The following is a 17,739-nucleotide window of genomic DNA, read 5'->3' on the forward strand; positions in this document are numbered from 1 at the left end:
TTAAGAGCGACATAAGCAGAGCTATTGTGAATTCTTGCAAGGAGAAATTCCTCTTCATCTTGCGAAAGGTCAGATATAGTTTTAATGTTCTTAATACTTCCCTTAAAAATAATACTAATAATACTCCCTCTTCCCGTATTTTTTCAAGATCGCACAGAGAGGGAAGTTTTCCAGCCGCCTGGAAAACTGTCTGGATCTGTCCAATTTTTAAAAAAGGAGATCGTTCAGTCGCATCCAGTTTCCGTGGTGTTGCCATCCTCTGTGCTCCATGTCCAAAGTGTGTGAATCCCTTGTTCAATTGTTCAATCTTATGTGTTTTGTGTCTGTTATTATGTCCAACATTGTCTGTAAACGTCAAGTAGGCACTGTATATACTGACTTCCAAGCAGCTTTTGATAGTTTGCCACATGACCTACTGCTTGCCAAATTGGAGAAACTTGGGTTTGGTGGATCAATCTTGTCCTGGATCGGGTCCTTTCTTTCGAATCAATCTTATTCAGTCCGATTGGAACACTCATTTTCTTCGTCATTTGTGGGCTTGTCTGGCGTTCCTCAGGGAAGTGCATTTAGTCCTATCCTTTTTATCCTATTCATCAATGACTGCATCAATGTTCTTCCAACTGATGGACACCATCTTTTTGCTGATGATATCAATATCTTTCCCCCCGTGTCTTCGTCTTCCGACTGTGGATCTCTGCAACGCTCTCTAAGTGACTTTTCTGTTTGGTGTTTGTACAATGGGTTGGTGCTTTGCTCCCCTAAATATTGTGTCGTCTCTTTCGGGAGGCCTTCTGCTGGTCGGCTGTTATGTGACTACTCCTTATGCGGCACCCAAATAAGTAGAGTAACCACCGTGAAAGATCTTGGGGTCTGGTTGGATGAGGGACTCTCGTTCGATGAACACATTAACCATGTAGCTAATAAAGCTAATAGAGCACTAGGCCTAATTTTGGCCTAGTGGCTTCTGATGAGAGATCCTTTATGTTTAAAGGCACTGTACTGTTGCTGGGTTCGCTCTGTTCTGGATTATGCAAGCGTAGTGTGGACCCCAACCGGAGAAACCGCTATGTAGAGAATAGAGAGGCTCTGAACCCTCTGAAGTTTACGCGCCTCGCTGTCCGTAGATTTCTACACGACTACACCGTTCCTGTGCCCTCATATTCTCTTCGCTGCTGTATGTTGGGTTTAATAGAAATTAGATCCCGCCATTTGCACGTGCAGTCCTACTTCATCCCACGTATCCTTTCCTCGGAACTCGACGTTCCTTCACTTCTATCTTCTATACCCCTGTATGTCCCTTCTCGTCGACTTCGTGATAGACCACCCATATTCATCCCTTCCCGACGTTCGGTTTTTGGCAAGAATGATCTTTGGTTAAGATGTTGCGTCTCTTTCAACAGAGATCACGAGCTGTTCGACTTCAACTTTCCTATTCCCCACTTCCGAACCCGCCTGCCTTCTGGAGTCCACTACCTTTACTCCATAAAAATCCTTTACCTCTAATGACTCCTCATTATAATTCCCAACCTCCCCCCCCCCCCCCTCCCTTACCCTAGTTTAAGGATATACATTGTGTAGCCCGGAGAGGCAGACAATTTGAATTTAAATAAATAAATAAAAACCTGAATCCTTGGATTTTAATTCGTCGATAGTTCCTATTAGGCTTTCTGAATGGAATAGAATATTTTAACGAATGCTCAATCAAAACTGTCGTTGTCTATAATAATGGTAGTATTAGTACAAGTGGCACGGATGTTGTATTCTTTTCCAGGTTATTATCAACTATCCCCTGAAGGACTATTTCCGTGTGAACCTTGTTTAGAAATAGATAGAACTTTTCCATAAAGTTCATTGCATTTTCCTTGCCTGAAGGTTCCTACTGATAGAGCTGAAGAATGCATAATGGATAAAGTTTGTCATCGGTGAATGCCAAGGTTGATCGAAGCTTGAAGATAAGCTGCCATAATGTTCCGACCCATCAATTCTTCAACATGCACACACAAAACAATATAAATGCCCCTTCTGTTGGATAGTTTGTCCTCATATCGCTACCCAAAACGCGGTTTCCGTCTAAGGGCTAATTTTAGTAGCAATCCACTAATGTTCCGTGTGTAAGCATGTTGTTGCCAACAAAGAATCGATTCCTCCTCCGTTTGGGGTCGGCTAGAGTGATGGTCATCGAAAATCGATAAACGATAGCAAATGGGACAGGACACTGTAGATCCACGTGTCCTGCTCGTTTTGTTTGTCCCGCCTGTTGAAAGTTCGATTCGAAACTCTTCAAAACTTTCCAAGCTAGCAGGTCGGTATTTTTGTCTAGTAATTGCTTCATTTTCCTGCGGTTAGCAAAAACTGCAAAAGCGCGTGTGCTAGTCATTATTTACACGCGCCTCAAAAATAAAACCGCACGGTTAGAGAAAATTCTGAAAATAGTTCTTGGTTCCTCTGGTAGGGGTGACCTAAACCTGCATCAGATTTCCCGCTTACTGTAGGTTTTGCCGCGCTGACGCTCAACACCCGAATCCAGCGGTATCAGAATCGGCCATGGACACGTACTCGTGCTATGATTTATCTTTCAGCTGCTTGGTCAAGGATTTCCCGCTTAGTTAGAATCGGGTAGACATATTAACGAACCATCCTCCCTGCGCTGCCGTCTACCCTGCTCTTTCTCTAAGTTCTTGTGAGAGTGTGACCGGAGTAGAACGGTTTCGTCACCGTTGCGCGCTTATGCTCGGTCTGGGACATTACTAGTGGACGGTTACGGAACACACATCTTCGCTTTTGCGGTGGCTTGGTTATTCTTAGCCGAGAAGTTCGTATTGCAGCTCGGACTCGGATTTGATTGCGTAGCGTAAGTCCGCGTGGTCATATGACAGCTGAGTGTGTGTATGTTTGGTGTAATTATGCTGCGCGTGGTCGCGTAACGGATTCGATGACGGAACAGGGAAGAGATGGCGTCAGCTGTAGTAGAGAGTAAGCCGAGCTATCTTGTGTTATTGTAAAAGTTTGTCACTCGTCCAAGCGTACTGTGTAGGTCGAGCGTTGAGTGTAATTAACACGCTAATGGCACGCCGTTAAAAGAACGATGGAAGAAGGGGGAAAACATAGGAATAGAACTCAGCGCCAAGTGTTAACGCCGGCGAATGCATTTCAGTATCTAACCATTAACTTTGTCCTTTTAATCACAATAAGCTCCAATTTAAGTAGAAATTCGATCAAAAAGATACTCTTGGGTTGATAAAAATTTGAAGAACCTAAAAGTTCTAGAGGCAGAAATAGAATCTGTCGAAGTAGATATTAACTTTACCCCACAAAATATCCCTCAATCTGAAAGGCACATCCAATCAACTACCCTGAGTGGTTTGTGATATTTTTACTTCATACTACGAACTATTTTTAGTTTGCCAAAAACCAACCAACGTCCCAAAATGTAGTTCACTCGTGTTGTGTTCCTAGGTGGGAACGTTGTAGTTTGCACTGGTAGTGGATGGGAGGTATTCGTCTATTTAATTCTGGGTTCTGAACGAGCTTCAGCGCGATGTTAAGATCCAACCCACCTATAGGAAGGGTAGTACGTGCGTCACGCAACAAACGCATCCACACGCAGGCGACACACCGCAAAAGTCCTTCGCTTTCTCCTTCGAATTGTTTGCGGTACGGTGATCCAAACACCGAGGGCCATTGTAGGGCGAACGTCGTACAGGTGTTGCGCCAGCGTCGCCAAAATGGCATAACAGTACTTGGCTTTATGCCGATGCTTGGTTTCGCTTTCCGTTTCGATGGGAAGTAGGAAGAAAAAACTCGACTCAAAATGTTGGCTCTAGGATGCTCATTTGATCGAGTGTCGCGGCGAGCAACAGCGATCCTTATGTCTAGAACATTACGAATCTCTTTTCGTTTTCGATTTTGCGAATGACACTGTATCAGACGTCGAACCAGGAAGTTATGCCGGCCCTTTTAGCAGTGTCACTGTACCGCGTCGCCGAAGCCGTGGAGTGGAATAAAAGTAATGCAATTACTCTCGCCGAGCTGCTTCCTGTGCAGCAGAGTTCAAAACGCTTTGTGCGACGGGACTCGCCAATGCCGCCAAGGTAAACCGACGTCCACCCGTCGGCGCGTTTATGAATGAATGCGGTGGCGTTGTGGTTACGCGAATGTGAAAAGATCTTTTTTTTTCGATTTTCATCTCAACGTTCTGCACAATGTGTCCTGCTCACATTCGTCATTTACGGTGTATTCAATCTTCGCACCTCGGACAAACCAAACCGCCGAACCATTCTGATTCACTTTTACTCTCGACGAGCGTTTGAGAGTCAACGGTACCGGTATTGATGATCGCGACGGCGATGATGATGCATGTGTTGTGTTGCTTGAAGTTATCTGTCAGACCCTGTCCGAGTTGTTTATGTTAATTTTCTGAAGGATCGACAGACAGAGACCAGTAATTGGTGATGCCTCGTGGTGCGTAGAATCGTGTATAAAGAGATGGATTGTCGATCAAACAATCGATCAGTTAGTTAGAATTTATACAGCATGAAACAATGACAGCTTTGAAAATTAAACCACTAAAATGGCTACTAGGAACTCCGAATTCATACCCAAAAGTATAACCTGAAGTACATCACTTTCTGGATGAATCGTTCATTATATGCGAGTCTGGCAGTTAAAGCAGCTCTTTGAAGTTAGATTGAAGTCCCGACGCGGTGGTAAGTAAATCACCATGATTCAACGTGTTTTCCATGTTACTTCTCAAACCGGTAAACCGTTCCCGGTCATCCCACGCCGCCAGTAAAGCCAACATTGCGGCTCCAGAGGGTTTCACACGGGGCTTACGGGGGCATCTTACGGAACCGCTTCTTGGAGAATCGGTATATTTGTATGCAATTACGTAAATGTAGTGCACATTGGTATATTTTGTGGTAATTGACTAAACTGACGCTGCACGGACGTCGTGTCCAGCCCTACGAAGGGCTGCTCTTATGCAAGTGTACCCGGACAACCGATTGGAAAAAAGAACAATCTTGAGCAAAGGTAAAGAAGATTGATTTACTGATGTAGAAAGCCACTCCACGTCATGCAAATAGGTTACCATAAACTGGGATTTATGTTTGATTTGCTGTTTTCAAACCCACCGCGGGGGAATAGGCAAGGATATAGGCGAACCTTTCGCTCAGCGTGGTCGTGCCAGTCAAGAGCATGCCCACTAGTTCCTTGAACGACTTCCTATGTTTCTTGTACACCCACTACCGATTTGCACCTGAGCTCGGAGCTAAACCCCAGGCTATACCATAAAGTCTCGTGAAGTAACCTCCAAGAGAGTGGTTACAGCACCACCCGCCACAGCAAACGATGCACGGTTCGCTTCCTAGACGGCCGATATGATGATTCAGTGTACGGTCAGAACTAGGCAGACACATCGCTTCTACCGATGGTGTCAATCCTCACGTTGTCGCTATGGTCAATACCTCAATGCGGTGTGGCTTGGGCAGCGCACGTTCGGTCTCATGATCGACGAGTGGCGGGTAGCGCGATCTTTACCGCCTGTGGACATTCGGACATCGTCAAATGCTGCTACCCGTGTGTGTGTGTGAGTGTGTGTCCCCACTTACATAAAAGGCACAGAAAAATGTCAATTCTCGCAATGCTTTCGCCTTTTGCGAGACGGCCCAGCGTTGGCACGTTCCACTGGGTGTTGGGGGGAGTGATGTCGTTCGTCGCCTGCAGCCAAACCCGGCAGCTTCATGTGATGTGTATTGTGCATCGTAAACTATTTTTGCTCACAGAACAGAACACATGGCTCAGAACCGGTGGTGAAAATAGTATGCTCAGCCCCGCACGAATGCCACACCCGAGAGGCGGGATCGTTGCAGAAGGTGTTCCGCCGTTTTGTCTTTAACGTTCAGCCCGCTCGTCGTACCTTACTAAAGCGTGTATTCTTCTTGCTATCTTTGCAGATGCTCCCAATGATGTGCTGTATATGATATGTGGAGTCGTCATCGCCATGGTCCTTGTGGGCCTCATCATAGTTTTAGTTGCAGTTACAATCAGGTAAGTTGTGCGATTCTGGCCAGTCGAAGGGTTGCGATCAAATCGAATCGTATTAGAACACGTTCTTGGCTCGTCGGTTAGTGGTTACAGGGCGTTACATGATGGTGGATACTATATTTGTTAGAGCATACGACGCTATAGTTGATTGTAAACTAAGAACTGTAAACATTAACTGCGGACTCTAAAAAAAACGGCTCTGCATGATAACATGAATACCCCCCTTAATCGCAGGAAAACGTACCGAAATCGTACATGACAAATTCCCAAGACATACGTTACTTCCCCTTAAGCAGACGATAACCTCTTTTTTGTGCGACTAATAGTTTACAAACAACGAGCACGGACGCTATTTTAAGCACCGGCCACATGTTTACCACCATTTTGCTGAGTGTTTTGCAATCACTTTTTGTACTTATTGCTTCCAGTGGCGTTACCTTTATTTTATGATGTTATTTTTGCACAGGCTAACAGTTTTTTTGTGTTTTGTTCGTTTGCTGTTGTAGTGATGAAGTATCTTGGGTCAAACGGGAAGTGGCTTAAGGCTTAGAAGCGTGTGAACACGAACGGTATTGCAAGGACAGTCGACGGTGTTTGCTGCGTACTTTGTAGTCTAATCTTCTGAGCCGTTTAGGAGTGGCAATGCGATAATCTCGCATTGCTCTTGATTGTGGCGTAGGTGAATTCTTAAACTGAGAGTTACATTAGTAAGAGGCAGGTGGGGCACGTTAAGCTCCCCAAGTACTCCAAGTCAAATGGAGGGATGGTAAGCGCAGGAGCGTGTCTCACGGACTTCAAACTGAATTGCCAATTCCGAGCGGCTACCAAGTTTATTTGAAATTTTCGCAATAATCGCACGTGCCGAACTGGCCACCAGGAAGTACACATTCGGACCGGAACAATGGTTTGCAGAAAAGCACCACCGTTACCACCGTAACAGACCATTAATATGCATCATTAGTGTTCTTACGTGTGGGGTCAGATCATCGGCTCGATCTATGCGGCACACATACACACACACACAGCAACACATACCGCCCAATACGCTACAGTTTGTTTGTATATTTTGAGGGGTTATTGGCGACCGATCCCGTTGTGTTTATGGTTTTGTCCAGCCGAGCCAGCCACTGTTCCGTTGCGGTTTGTACCGGTTTTGCTTTTCGCATGATCGATACGGCCGGTAACTAGAAGTGCAGCGAGACGCAAGATCGCGCTCACTCAAGAAGACTCCTCCTCTTTGTGTGGTGCGAGCCAAGGGACGAGAGTTCGATCAACTCTTTCCGGTTGGTTTGTTTTGATCGTGAAATGTTTATACTCCGGACACGAAGCTGTGGCCCGCCGATTCGGAGCGAGGGGAATGGTTGTTGTTGTTGTTGTGCTGTTGGTTAACTTCCGTGTTCCGTACGCTTGCTGTTTAGATAGGGTAGTTTTTTGAGGAGATTTTGTTTTTATTTTATAGTACAAATCCCGTTAGTGTTGGGTATTACATTTGGATGAATTTTGTGTACAACAGATGTCCGAATGATGTTCACTTGCCTGTTCTGCAAGATGCGAGCAGCAAACAACAACAGAAAGCTGAAGGGTAGCGGACACATAACTGACACAAGATACACTACACGCGCAGGTCCAATAACTCCGCTTAGCTGGCGTCTAAGCGGTTTCCCGTGCTCCCACAGGGCAACGGGATATCTCTCGTTACATAATAACCGCAGACACCAGCGCAGCAGAAGAATCCACGGTCACAAGCTTGGCAAGCAAGGCCCAAAAAATGTCCCAGCGAACAGGGCTTAGAAGAGTTAAGTAATTGGAGCACCGTTTGGGCCCGATATTGGGATTTTGAGTACCGAAATAAAGTGTCGATTGGGGAGCGTTGATCAGTTCAAGAGCCCCCCCGCTATGGAAGAGTTTGTACAGTGTACAAGGCAACCGGGACAACCAGACGACAACGTTGGTGTAATATAACGCCTCCGGCCAAGTGTCCAATTGTGCACACGAACGGGAGTGGGAGTGCGAACTCAGCTGTGTTCAGTTCCCCCTCTGTCAGGTCTCTTGTTGAACCAGCCTGCGTCCCCTTTCGCGTGTGTTCTTGCCATCGCTCAACAAAATGGTGTCTGGTAGCAGTCGCGTGTAGCATCTGACACCACCGAAGTCGTCCGTCTGACTTCCGTAACGGGGCGCTGTTCGGAACCCGTTCGTGTAGAACATAGAACCTGAGCCTGTTAGCGTTTGGGCGGCTGTTTCTAGCCTAGAACAAGCTCCGTCACACCGTGTTCTCTACGCTCTTCGAAGGTCAACTACGACAACTGACCGGGGTGGCCCGGCCAGTTAAGGAAACCTGGTGGTGAACAATGCCAATTCTATCAGGTTTCTTGAAGGGTAGCGGCTGCATGGAAAGGGCCCCGATGATGGACGACGTGTTCGCGTGCAAAGTTGCAACGAATTGCCCCAGCTGGAGGCGCTGGTGGTAGAGAATTTATCTGGTATGCGGTGGCTGGACTGGACTGAGTCGTAAGTAGCAGTAGCAGGACAAATGCATTTTCTTGGCAGCGCAGGTACACTATGCACACGCGAACAAGCCCCCTGACCCTGCTCTAGATTCTAGCGCCACCGAGTCCATGTCGAATGTGTGTTGGATGTGTGGCCGATTAGACGTGTCGATATACGTTTATTTTGCAAAGCAAATTATGAAACATCACTCAGCTGCGTGCGAGGCGTATAGTGCTTGCGAGGTGCGAAATAATTTATACCACTGCACATGTGTCCAGTTTGCAACATGCTGCACAGTTTATGGACGTAGTTGTCTAATTGTAAAGCTTGTAGAATGCCGCAGTTAGATGAAATAGTTTCAAGACTATTCAAAACATCCAAAAGCAGGTCAAAAACTAAGAAATACCTTAAATTCTCTACTTTGCACAGTAACGAAGTTATAGCCAACAATACACAATAACTGACAAGATTTGGTCGAAACTACTTTGTCAGTTTGTAATACCCAAGCGAAATATTATACAGCCATGCACATTAAAGCATCAAGCTTTGAAAAATCCCAAACAGGTTCCATGAAACTCCCCATCAAAATACAAAACGGTTAGAAAATCCCAACGTGTGTAAACTACCTCGAAAAAAAATCTCTAACACGTTTTCAATGGCTTGAAATTCCAGCAACAATCAATACTGGAACGCAAACAAATACACAAACGTCATAAGTTAAAACAATCCCACCTTTCGATTGCGGCACGCCACTCAGGGTCTCTGGAGCGTTGGGCGTGTAACTCATTAGCGTCAGAACTTTTCATAGTTTCGTCTGAAACAGTGCCGTGCGCTAATTCTTCAACTCCCTTACACGATTAGCATAAACACATTAAGTGACGCAAAAAGGCTAGGCGTGCCTTTTCATCCTGGCCGTTATTGTAACACTGGCCCGAGCATGCCCCGATCGTTTAACGCTTGGTTAAAACCGTATCAAGAACCGAACGGCGATCATTTTTGGACACGTTCGAGCGCACACAAATAATTTTGCGTAATAAGCGAGTGAATGCGCACGCTGAGGTTTGAAAACTTTGCCGTCCGGGCACGGGAGCACATTATCAGCACACCAAGTTATTCGTCGCGTCCCCCACGCACGTCTAGAATGGTCGAATCGTTGAACGGGAACTTGGAAGCGGCCAATATTTGCCACTCTCAATTGACTATCAATCGACGAATCTATTAAGTTATTGTCAAAACAATTTGTCGATTTGTGTGCGCCGGGTCAGAGGTGCGTTGTATGCGGTGGTTCGCCTACGGAGGTCCAATGTACGTATTTTTGCTCGGAACGCTGATGGAGACGTAATCTAGATGACTTTGCCGCTGATCAGAGGCACCAATAATGACTGGCACCTTGGCGGTGTCGAAGGTTGCTAAAACAGGAGGTTAACAGCAATTTAAAGTGTCTTGACAATGGGCTCGTTGCCTGCCGATTGTCGCCGTGCGGCTTGATAGAAGCTTATGTAAGTTTTCGGAAGGGGGGAGGCAGGAAGTTGATTTATTTTTGACATATTGTAAAATCAAGTCTGAGCACTCTGATAAGATAGAAGCGATGTTGATTTCAATCGTGCGGATTATGAAAGCTTTCACGGGAATAATGTTTAAAGTTGATAACTGACGCGTTTCGTGTCAGTTGGTGAATGGTGTGCTATCTTTTCCGTGCACGGAAGTTCTTAATCGAATGCGGTTAGGAATTTCATTGATATTTTGCGGCTTTATAATACGCAGTGGAATTGGACATTTTGAAGCAAACTTGAGTTCTCTATTCTCTCGACTTCCATCACACGACACTGGATCGAGCAAAGCAAGACCATACGCTTCTTCTCCGTGAAGCAGTCTTTAGATCGATACACCCAACCTCAAGGTTCGATGATCATCCATCTTAAGATCATTACCCTCGTTTATGGGTTGCTCTTGGGTCAATTATGCTTCTGCCTGCCAGGCTCGGCCATGCGAGTGGAAAGCCAGCATCATCGGCATCACTCACGAGTGATCGGATGTATCACGAGGGACGACTGCTTTCGGGATGGACTCACACGTGTGCAAGAGGGTGCCGAGTCTGTTCCCTTTCTATCCGAGCCACCCCGAGGACGGCTGCACTGGAACTTCCACAGGGGTTGTTGCATGAGTCAGCTTCGAGTTTCGAGAGCGAGACAGATGCAGGGATAAACTCGAGATCTCTTCTCAGTGAGTACTGCAGCGATCATTCCTCAATACACACACACACACCCAACCAGACAGTCGTTCGCACAGACTCCAGGGGTATTTTTTTGTTGTTGTAGAAGGCCTTCTGTGGTGCGGGTCGGTCACGGGGAACTCCAACTGGTTGCTTGCAATCCCTCTACTGCGGCTGCTGCTGCTGTTGCTCGGCTACCGCATGCATGCCAGTCAGCATGAAGCGTACACGGCAGCCGACGATGACTGTTGCGGTCGGTTAGTTTCTTCGGTTAAAACTAGCGGTCCGTCGATGCTCGGAAACCAGTCCCCGACCAAATGTGCCTCTGAGCGGAGCGTGAACAACACACGTTGCGTGCCGTGCTTTTCTGTGGATCTGTGCGTCCGTTGCCCGAGTGTGTGCATATCCGTGAGTGCGTGTATGTCGTGTGTCTAGGCAAATGTCATCAGCTGTTGACGCTACGCCCGACGAGGCAAACGAGGCGGACTCAGCTCTAGCGCGACTATCTTATCGTGTCGAAGAGTGAACCTTTTTGCAGTGTGCTGTGTGGTTTGCGCGGCACCACCGAACGAGGGCAAATGGTTGTTTGCAGAAGTTAGCCGCAGGCCAATTTCTTTGTTGCAAATCAACTTCCAACGGTGGTGGTGAAGTTTCGTGGTTCAAATCACAAAACACCCGTCGCAACAAAGGAGGTCGCGAACAGGACGGGCGTGATCACGCGCCGACGATCGGTACCAACGGTTGGAGAGACTACCGGAAGGAAGACTGGTGAAACTGAACCACGATCGACACAGTCGAGCGAACGATTCGCCATTGTCTTTTCGGTCGGATCGGGTCTGGCGGCGAGTGAACGGCACCTTTTGGCACACACGCCGTTCGTCGTGGGCTCATTTGCAAGCTTTGTTCGAATGGTAGTAACACGCGTGGCGCCTAGTAACACCTAGTAACGCCATACTAAGAAGTTGCTTGTCTGGTGTGCTGTGTGTGTTTTCCACGGGAACATCTTGCGATCGTTGGTAGAGAGATAGAGAGAGAGAGAGAGGGAGTGTGTGGTATAACGTGAGCTATAACGGTTGTGTTTGTGAGTGTAGTCGAGGGTGTGCGATCGTGTGTCTCTGTGTGTGTGTTTAAAAAAAGCCCTTCGTTGTTCTGCTGCATACACGCGTCGTCTGAGTTAGAACAGCTGCCATTGCTGCTCGCTTTGGTACACGTCCAAAGCGGTTACGATCTTATCGGTCACACTAGAGCGCTACAGTCAGTACAATCAGTGGGTTTCTTTTTCCTCCGTTACAAAGTTCTGCTTTGTGCACGCGGCTGCAGTTGGCGATGAAGAAACGCGCCGCCGCGAAGGTCCCGCCGAGACCGCTCCACCAGCACCATCAGCATTGGAAGAACAGCTGATTCGTGGCAGTTCCCCCCTAACCCGTACGCTCCCGTTGATTGCTGCCTCCTCTAAGTTACGCCTGTTGCCATCTCGAGCGCTTCTAAGCTGTGTGTGAGATCTGCAAACGCTAGCCCGGTTTACGTGTTTCGTGGTTTCTGAACGATGGCGGCCATTTAGCGTTTTGCTGGTGCTCTAGGCTGCATCCGCGAGCAGGAACGAACGAAATAGTGGTCGTGGTGGTGAAGTTTTTGCTTCGTCTGGCCGCATCACTCAACACACGCGCAGAACTATTGGAGGGCGATTCCGCAAGTTCCTGGTGTTATGTTTCTTTGGTTTGCCGTGCTGGGCAACCTTAACTATCATCGAGGGAAAAAGCCAAGCCCAAGGACTGTGCCACGCCAGCTAGTGGCCATCGTCATCGAGACACACACACACATACACACGCCTAGCGCTGACATTGGAGCGCGTGTAACAGGGAGCAGCGAACGTGGCACTAGCGGCTGAAGCGGTCCAATCCCGCACTTCACGATGGAGGAGATATATCTGTATCTCTACATGGAAAGGTAATGATGATCGACAACACTTCACGGTCGCGTACTGTACCACCTCCCCACACGCACTGCACACTCCACTCCGCTGGACAGTTTGACGAATGGTCCGTAACTCCATATAGTGGCACGTGTCCTCCGGCCACTGGAGTGTTGTGGACAGTGAGGCTTGATGGTGGAGGTGGTGGTGGTAATTATGCAATTAGTTAATCGAGGCCGCTTACAACAACTGGAAATGAATTCGCTAGTAGACAATGCACGACACTAGCCTGTACTGATTCATTGGTTTCCTCTTTGGTTAGTTTGAAGAGCTGCATGAGAGATTTGACTGACGAATCGTTCTAAAAATGACTCTTTCCCAAAGCGGGACTGCTTCTGTTTGAACCTTTTCTGAAGAGGTTTATCGGTGGAGCACTTGAGGTGTGCGTATGGTATTTTTTGCAATACCTTGGAAGGTGTTAATTGCTGTCTAAGCCAAGCGGTGTGTATGTTTCATGCATGCCACTGCATTGCCGTTCGACCGAGAAGGATGATGATTTCCAAGTGGAGACGTTGAGTCATAAAACTTAAATATCTCTGCCCAGTTGTCTGTGCTGGATTTTTTGTTTTACAATTGATAAAGGGCTAATTGAACCTAGTCACGAGTGGCCAAACGACCACAATGTGAAGGATTGATGATCGTGTTGGAATTGCCAGAACACATCACGGTTGTCCTCCTCGTCGTCGCTCGTCTAAATCGATCGTCCATCGATCGTCTAACTCGAACGTCGAGTAATGGTTCATTAGCAACATGATGTGGTTGTCTTTATTCTGGCTGTTACTCAGACTATACGATACCCTCCACTACTTAGAGAAAATGTCGTTTTCTTTTTGCCCAGTGACTCACTGCTGGAGCATAATCATTGCTTCTCCCGAAATCAGGCCACTGCCAGTTTTGATTCACTTTCTTCGCAGTACAATACCTTCGGTGGTGTTGTGCTCAAAGTTCACGCTTTCGCAAGAAATCGTCTTCAATGCAATAAATGCGTGTTGTACTGCTACATAAACATTGGTCAAATGACGTCATGGGATCGATCACTGACCATTGTGCCGCACATTATGAAGGCAAGGGAATACACACACACACACAGAGCGCAATGCGGCGCATCTGGCAAAGGCCTTGATGCGTACCATTGGACTTATCCCGGCTTTGAACGTTTGTGGTCCGTTTGGTGTTCCGATGCCACTATGATTCAACGTCAACAGTATAAAGGCAACAGATGTTTATTTCGTCAATCTTTTATAATTTGGCGCTTCTTTTTCTTCTACCAGCCAAATCGCCAAACTTCTCTTTTCGACTTGTTGCAAATATATTGCATAAGTTGCAATAGTGGTTCGTGTTCCGGACAAGAGAAAGTGAAGGCACCATTTTACAGGCGGAGAATCGGTTTGACAGGAGGTAGTATTTTTTTCCTACTACTACCAACGTTTATATTTGATGTTTTGACGCTCGAAACTTCCCTTTCGAACCATTACGATCGCTTGCTCGACAAGCGCCATGTGTGTTTGCACACGATGGGAAACTTTCGATCGCAACTTCACTCAATTAAGATCCATCTCGAGTTTACAATAATGAAGCAGTCGTGCGAGATGATCGTAATCGAGTCTTTGTGTGTTTGTTTGATGGTGAGAGTTACCAACTTAACACCGACCGACCGCCCGGCCGGCCTTACTCGTCTTCGTTCTAAAAGTCCGACGATAAGTCATGATGATTTAATAATTCCAAGAAATTAGAGTCCACCAAAACTGGCGAGACGGTGCGAAAAGGTGTGTTGCTGGTGCAGCGCATTAATCAATTCAACAATCGGATCGTAGCTATCGAAACAGGTGTAGTCGATTAGGCCGTACGTTATCTGTACGGCCGGGCGGTGTTCTTGTCCTTCCTGTGCGGTATCTTGTTGGGGCGCTGTTGCACACACCCCACAGCTCATGATGCGATACCGTGATACTTATGGTCCAAAGGGTTCTTCGAAACAATGCGCCACAGCCATACGGAATGAGTTCATCGTCTGGCGATGGGTTATGTTTTGGGTTTTGGGATTTTTTTTTTCTGTCATTATTTGGTGTAATGTCTCCCTATCTAACAAACTGTCTGCGGCTTAGTAGAAAGAACCTTACCTTTGATCAATGATTAGCATCCGGAGACTCACTGTGCCCTGTGTCTGTGCTAAGTGGATCGGATGAAACTGCTGACGTTAACGCGCGTCGCACTCAAGCCCGGGATGCCGCCAGTGTGGTCGGGCCCCCAAAAGGGGGAAAAATATTTTTCCATTCCCAACCTGCTGCTGTACTAGTTCGTGGTTAGTTTGTTTGTTTGCTTGTTGTTGGTTAAGGTTGCTGATAAATTTGTTATTGTTTGTCATGCCATTTCCAGCGCCCAATCAGTGCAATCCTACTGCTAGACAACACTGATCGGCTCTGTGGCAAATAGCAACAAGCGGGAAACAGATGTTCGAATCCTCGCCTGGAAGGCGCTAACTCCAAATGAGTTCCTCACGAGGGTATACAAGCATTTGTTAGCCTTATTGTTTATCGTACTGCCATTTGCGTCTGCAGAGAGCAGTGTTTTTCTTTTTTGGCGAGCCATGGTAGTAGTTACGCACGAAAGGGCCTCCATCTTCTGAAGTTCTGCCATTCCAAATTCCTGCCAATTAAGTGAGTTGACCTTCGAATGGCACGCTAAATGTACTGTTTTTCTGCTCTGCTCTGCCGGTAGATAGTACAAATTAAAATGTTTGCTTAAGGAAGATGATAATTGAGAATTGGGAAGCTCGTTATCGTTCCAAATGTTATAATGTATTTTTTATTGTGATTCATTGGACGGATAGATGCCTCGTTCGATAGGCCAAGTTCACCACGAAGAGCTGTTCTCACTGGATCTGTACTGGGAATTACTTAAAAAGACACTGTATTCGTGCTGTATTTCCCACGGTTCGGTAGATGAAGTAAGCAGCAGAAGTTTCGAACCAGGGAACCCCTTTTTTGACGGAAAAGCTGATTAATCAACGGTATTAAACGAATACTAGGAAAGAGAGCTGGCGAAATGAATGGTGTTTGACGGAGGATCGCTTAATTCAGCAATGAGCGCGATTCAATTTACTCAACTTGTCACATTTGAATGATTTTGTACGGCTGATCTTACCGCATGCAGGTCGTAACGCGTTACAGTTACGCTTTAGCTCTTTAGCATTTTCTCAGATATTACGTTTAAGGTGCAGTTCCATAACAGAGGCGTCACAAATGTACACTTTCGCGGAAAAATGCACATCCGGAGATAAGATTCTAGCTTGTTTGTGCAGTCAAGATATATGAGGGTAAGCTGCGGGAATTGGAAACTATACCACGCCACGCTTGTGACATCAGCAGGATGGGGATGGGGGATCTTCGGATCAAAACATGTTTTTCATCGTCGACTAATGTTTGTTTTCTTGAGCTGAGGATTGCTGTAGAGGCTCTGATTTCGCAACACGCGGGGCAGACGATCATTTCTTTCTTGGTTTCACGACGTCAGTAGGACACAAACAACCAGCCAGCGTTCGTGAAATATATTGTGCTCGCTATGATCGCGATTCTGTTGGCGTCACTGTTCGATGCGTCTTACCGCTTATCTCGGTTGATTCTTCGGGACCAAGGTTTTCATGAATGAATTTTGTTGTGGAGCTAGCGTAGCCAGGGTAATCTACCGTACGCGAGGGTTGAAGGAAAATGGTTTGGAGTAATCAAATTCATAGAGTAACGTACGATTGAAGTCCAGGGTTTGTGGGTTTTTCGATTGTAAAATATCGGTACATCAGTTCCTTCCGCGAATGTCTCACTACTGAGGTATGAAAGTTGATTAGAGGCACCGGCAACAGCAAACGTAGGTTGTCATAAATTCCGCAAGCTTGTTTCAGGGATGCAAGTACGTTGCACTGTCATTGAAGTTTACAATGCAAATTAGTAGTAATATTGCTTCCGAATGACTGGGACCTAGCTGTACGTTGTCAACGCTTTGGAACGGTTCTTCCGCCTGTTGATTGACTCGATGCTTGGGGATTAGAGTTGGTACTTCATTTGCATCGTCAGCTAACGAAGTGTGTCTATAGCTAAGCTTCCTCCATACTTCCTACAGCCGTAAAAGAAGACGGCAATTAGCGTGTTCCGCCAAACTAATCGTCATCAGTAGACGATCGGCAAATAGTGCATTCGCAACCGACATGACCAATAGATCGTTGCGCTTTCGGGTGGTATCTCCCAGTTGCTCAATGTTAACATCATATTGATATGTTTGCTACAATGCCACACTGCCCATTCCCACAAGGCAATATGAGTTTGGGTAGGGGAAGTGAGTCAGCTGTTGAGCTGCTTCTTCGATCAGCACGCCTCCAGTGGCTGATTCGTATCGGACCTACTACTTGCCGGATGTCACACATGTTTATATCGAGCACAAGCCGTGCCACTAATGCATCATGCTCTCACGGGTAGACAACCCATTGTGCCTATCGTGCTCACAGAACGTGCTCATATTACTAAGAGCTAGAGCGTTATGCCAAGGCAAACCTGCTCGAACGCCATTGTTTGGGTGGCCACCGGGTTGCGAGCGGAGCAGAAGAAAAGAAATGCAATTGCGTGCACGACTTGCGACGTTTCGTAGGGTTTATTGCGACTTGGCAAGAGTTGAAGAAACGGTCTGCAAAATAGCGTACTGTCCAGCACGTCCTGCTGCAGTACGATAAGGGACAAGTTTGCCGCTTGGAAGACATCGTTTCCTGTTTGGCGGATATAGATTAGGGGGACCTGATTGAAGCGGAAGGTAATTGTCTTTCATGGTGCTAGATAAATGTTAAATCGTTCGAAGATAATCACGATGGACACGTTGGTTTGTTGGAGGAGCTTAAATCTCAATTAGGATTTGGTTTTTGTTCGCTGTTAATTCGAACGCATCCATAATGCATCTTACGGGGCAGCAAACCCGTAGGCTTGGATAACCGGTTCCGATCGGCCTTGAAATTGGTTTTGCTCGTATCGATCTGGGGAAACCGAAC

General features: G+C 46.6%; 2 protein-coding genes across 6 annotated transcripts in view; one reads left to right on the forward strand and one right to left on the reverse strand.

Annotated features, from left to right (window-relative positions):
- LOC126556838 (DNA damage-binding protein 1) overlaps positions 1-17,739 on the reverse strand; it is a 412,736-nt gene that overhangs the window by 116,733 nt on the left and 278,264 nt on the right. The gene's annotated exons all lie outside the window — the stretch shown is intronic.
- The window catches only part of LOC126558763 (LIM domain-containing protein A-like), a 66,822-nt gene that overhangs the window by 45,817 nt on the left and 3,266 nt on the right, over positions 1-17,739 (forward strand). For all 4 annotated transcript variants that reach the window (XM_050214822.1, XM_050214824.1, XM_050214823.1 and 1 more), the window contains one exon: positions 5,955-6,048. In XM_050214822.1, the coding sequence (XP_050070779.1) occupies positions 5,955-6,048 (94 nt within the window). The remainder of the gene's footprint in view (positions 1-5,954; positions 6,049-17,739) is intronic.

This window comes from Anopheles maculipalpis, chromosome 2RL (genome assembly GCF_943734695.1).
Source record: "Anopheles maculipalpis chromosome 2RL, idAnoMacuDA_375_x, whole genome shotgun sequence".
Classification (NCBI taxonomy): Eukaryota; Metazoa; Arthropoda; class Insecta; order Diptera; family Culicidae; genus Anopheles; species Anopheles maculipalpis.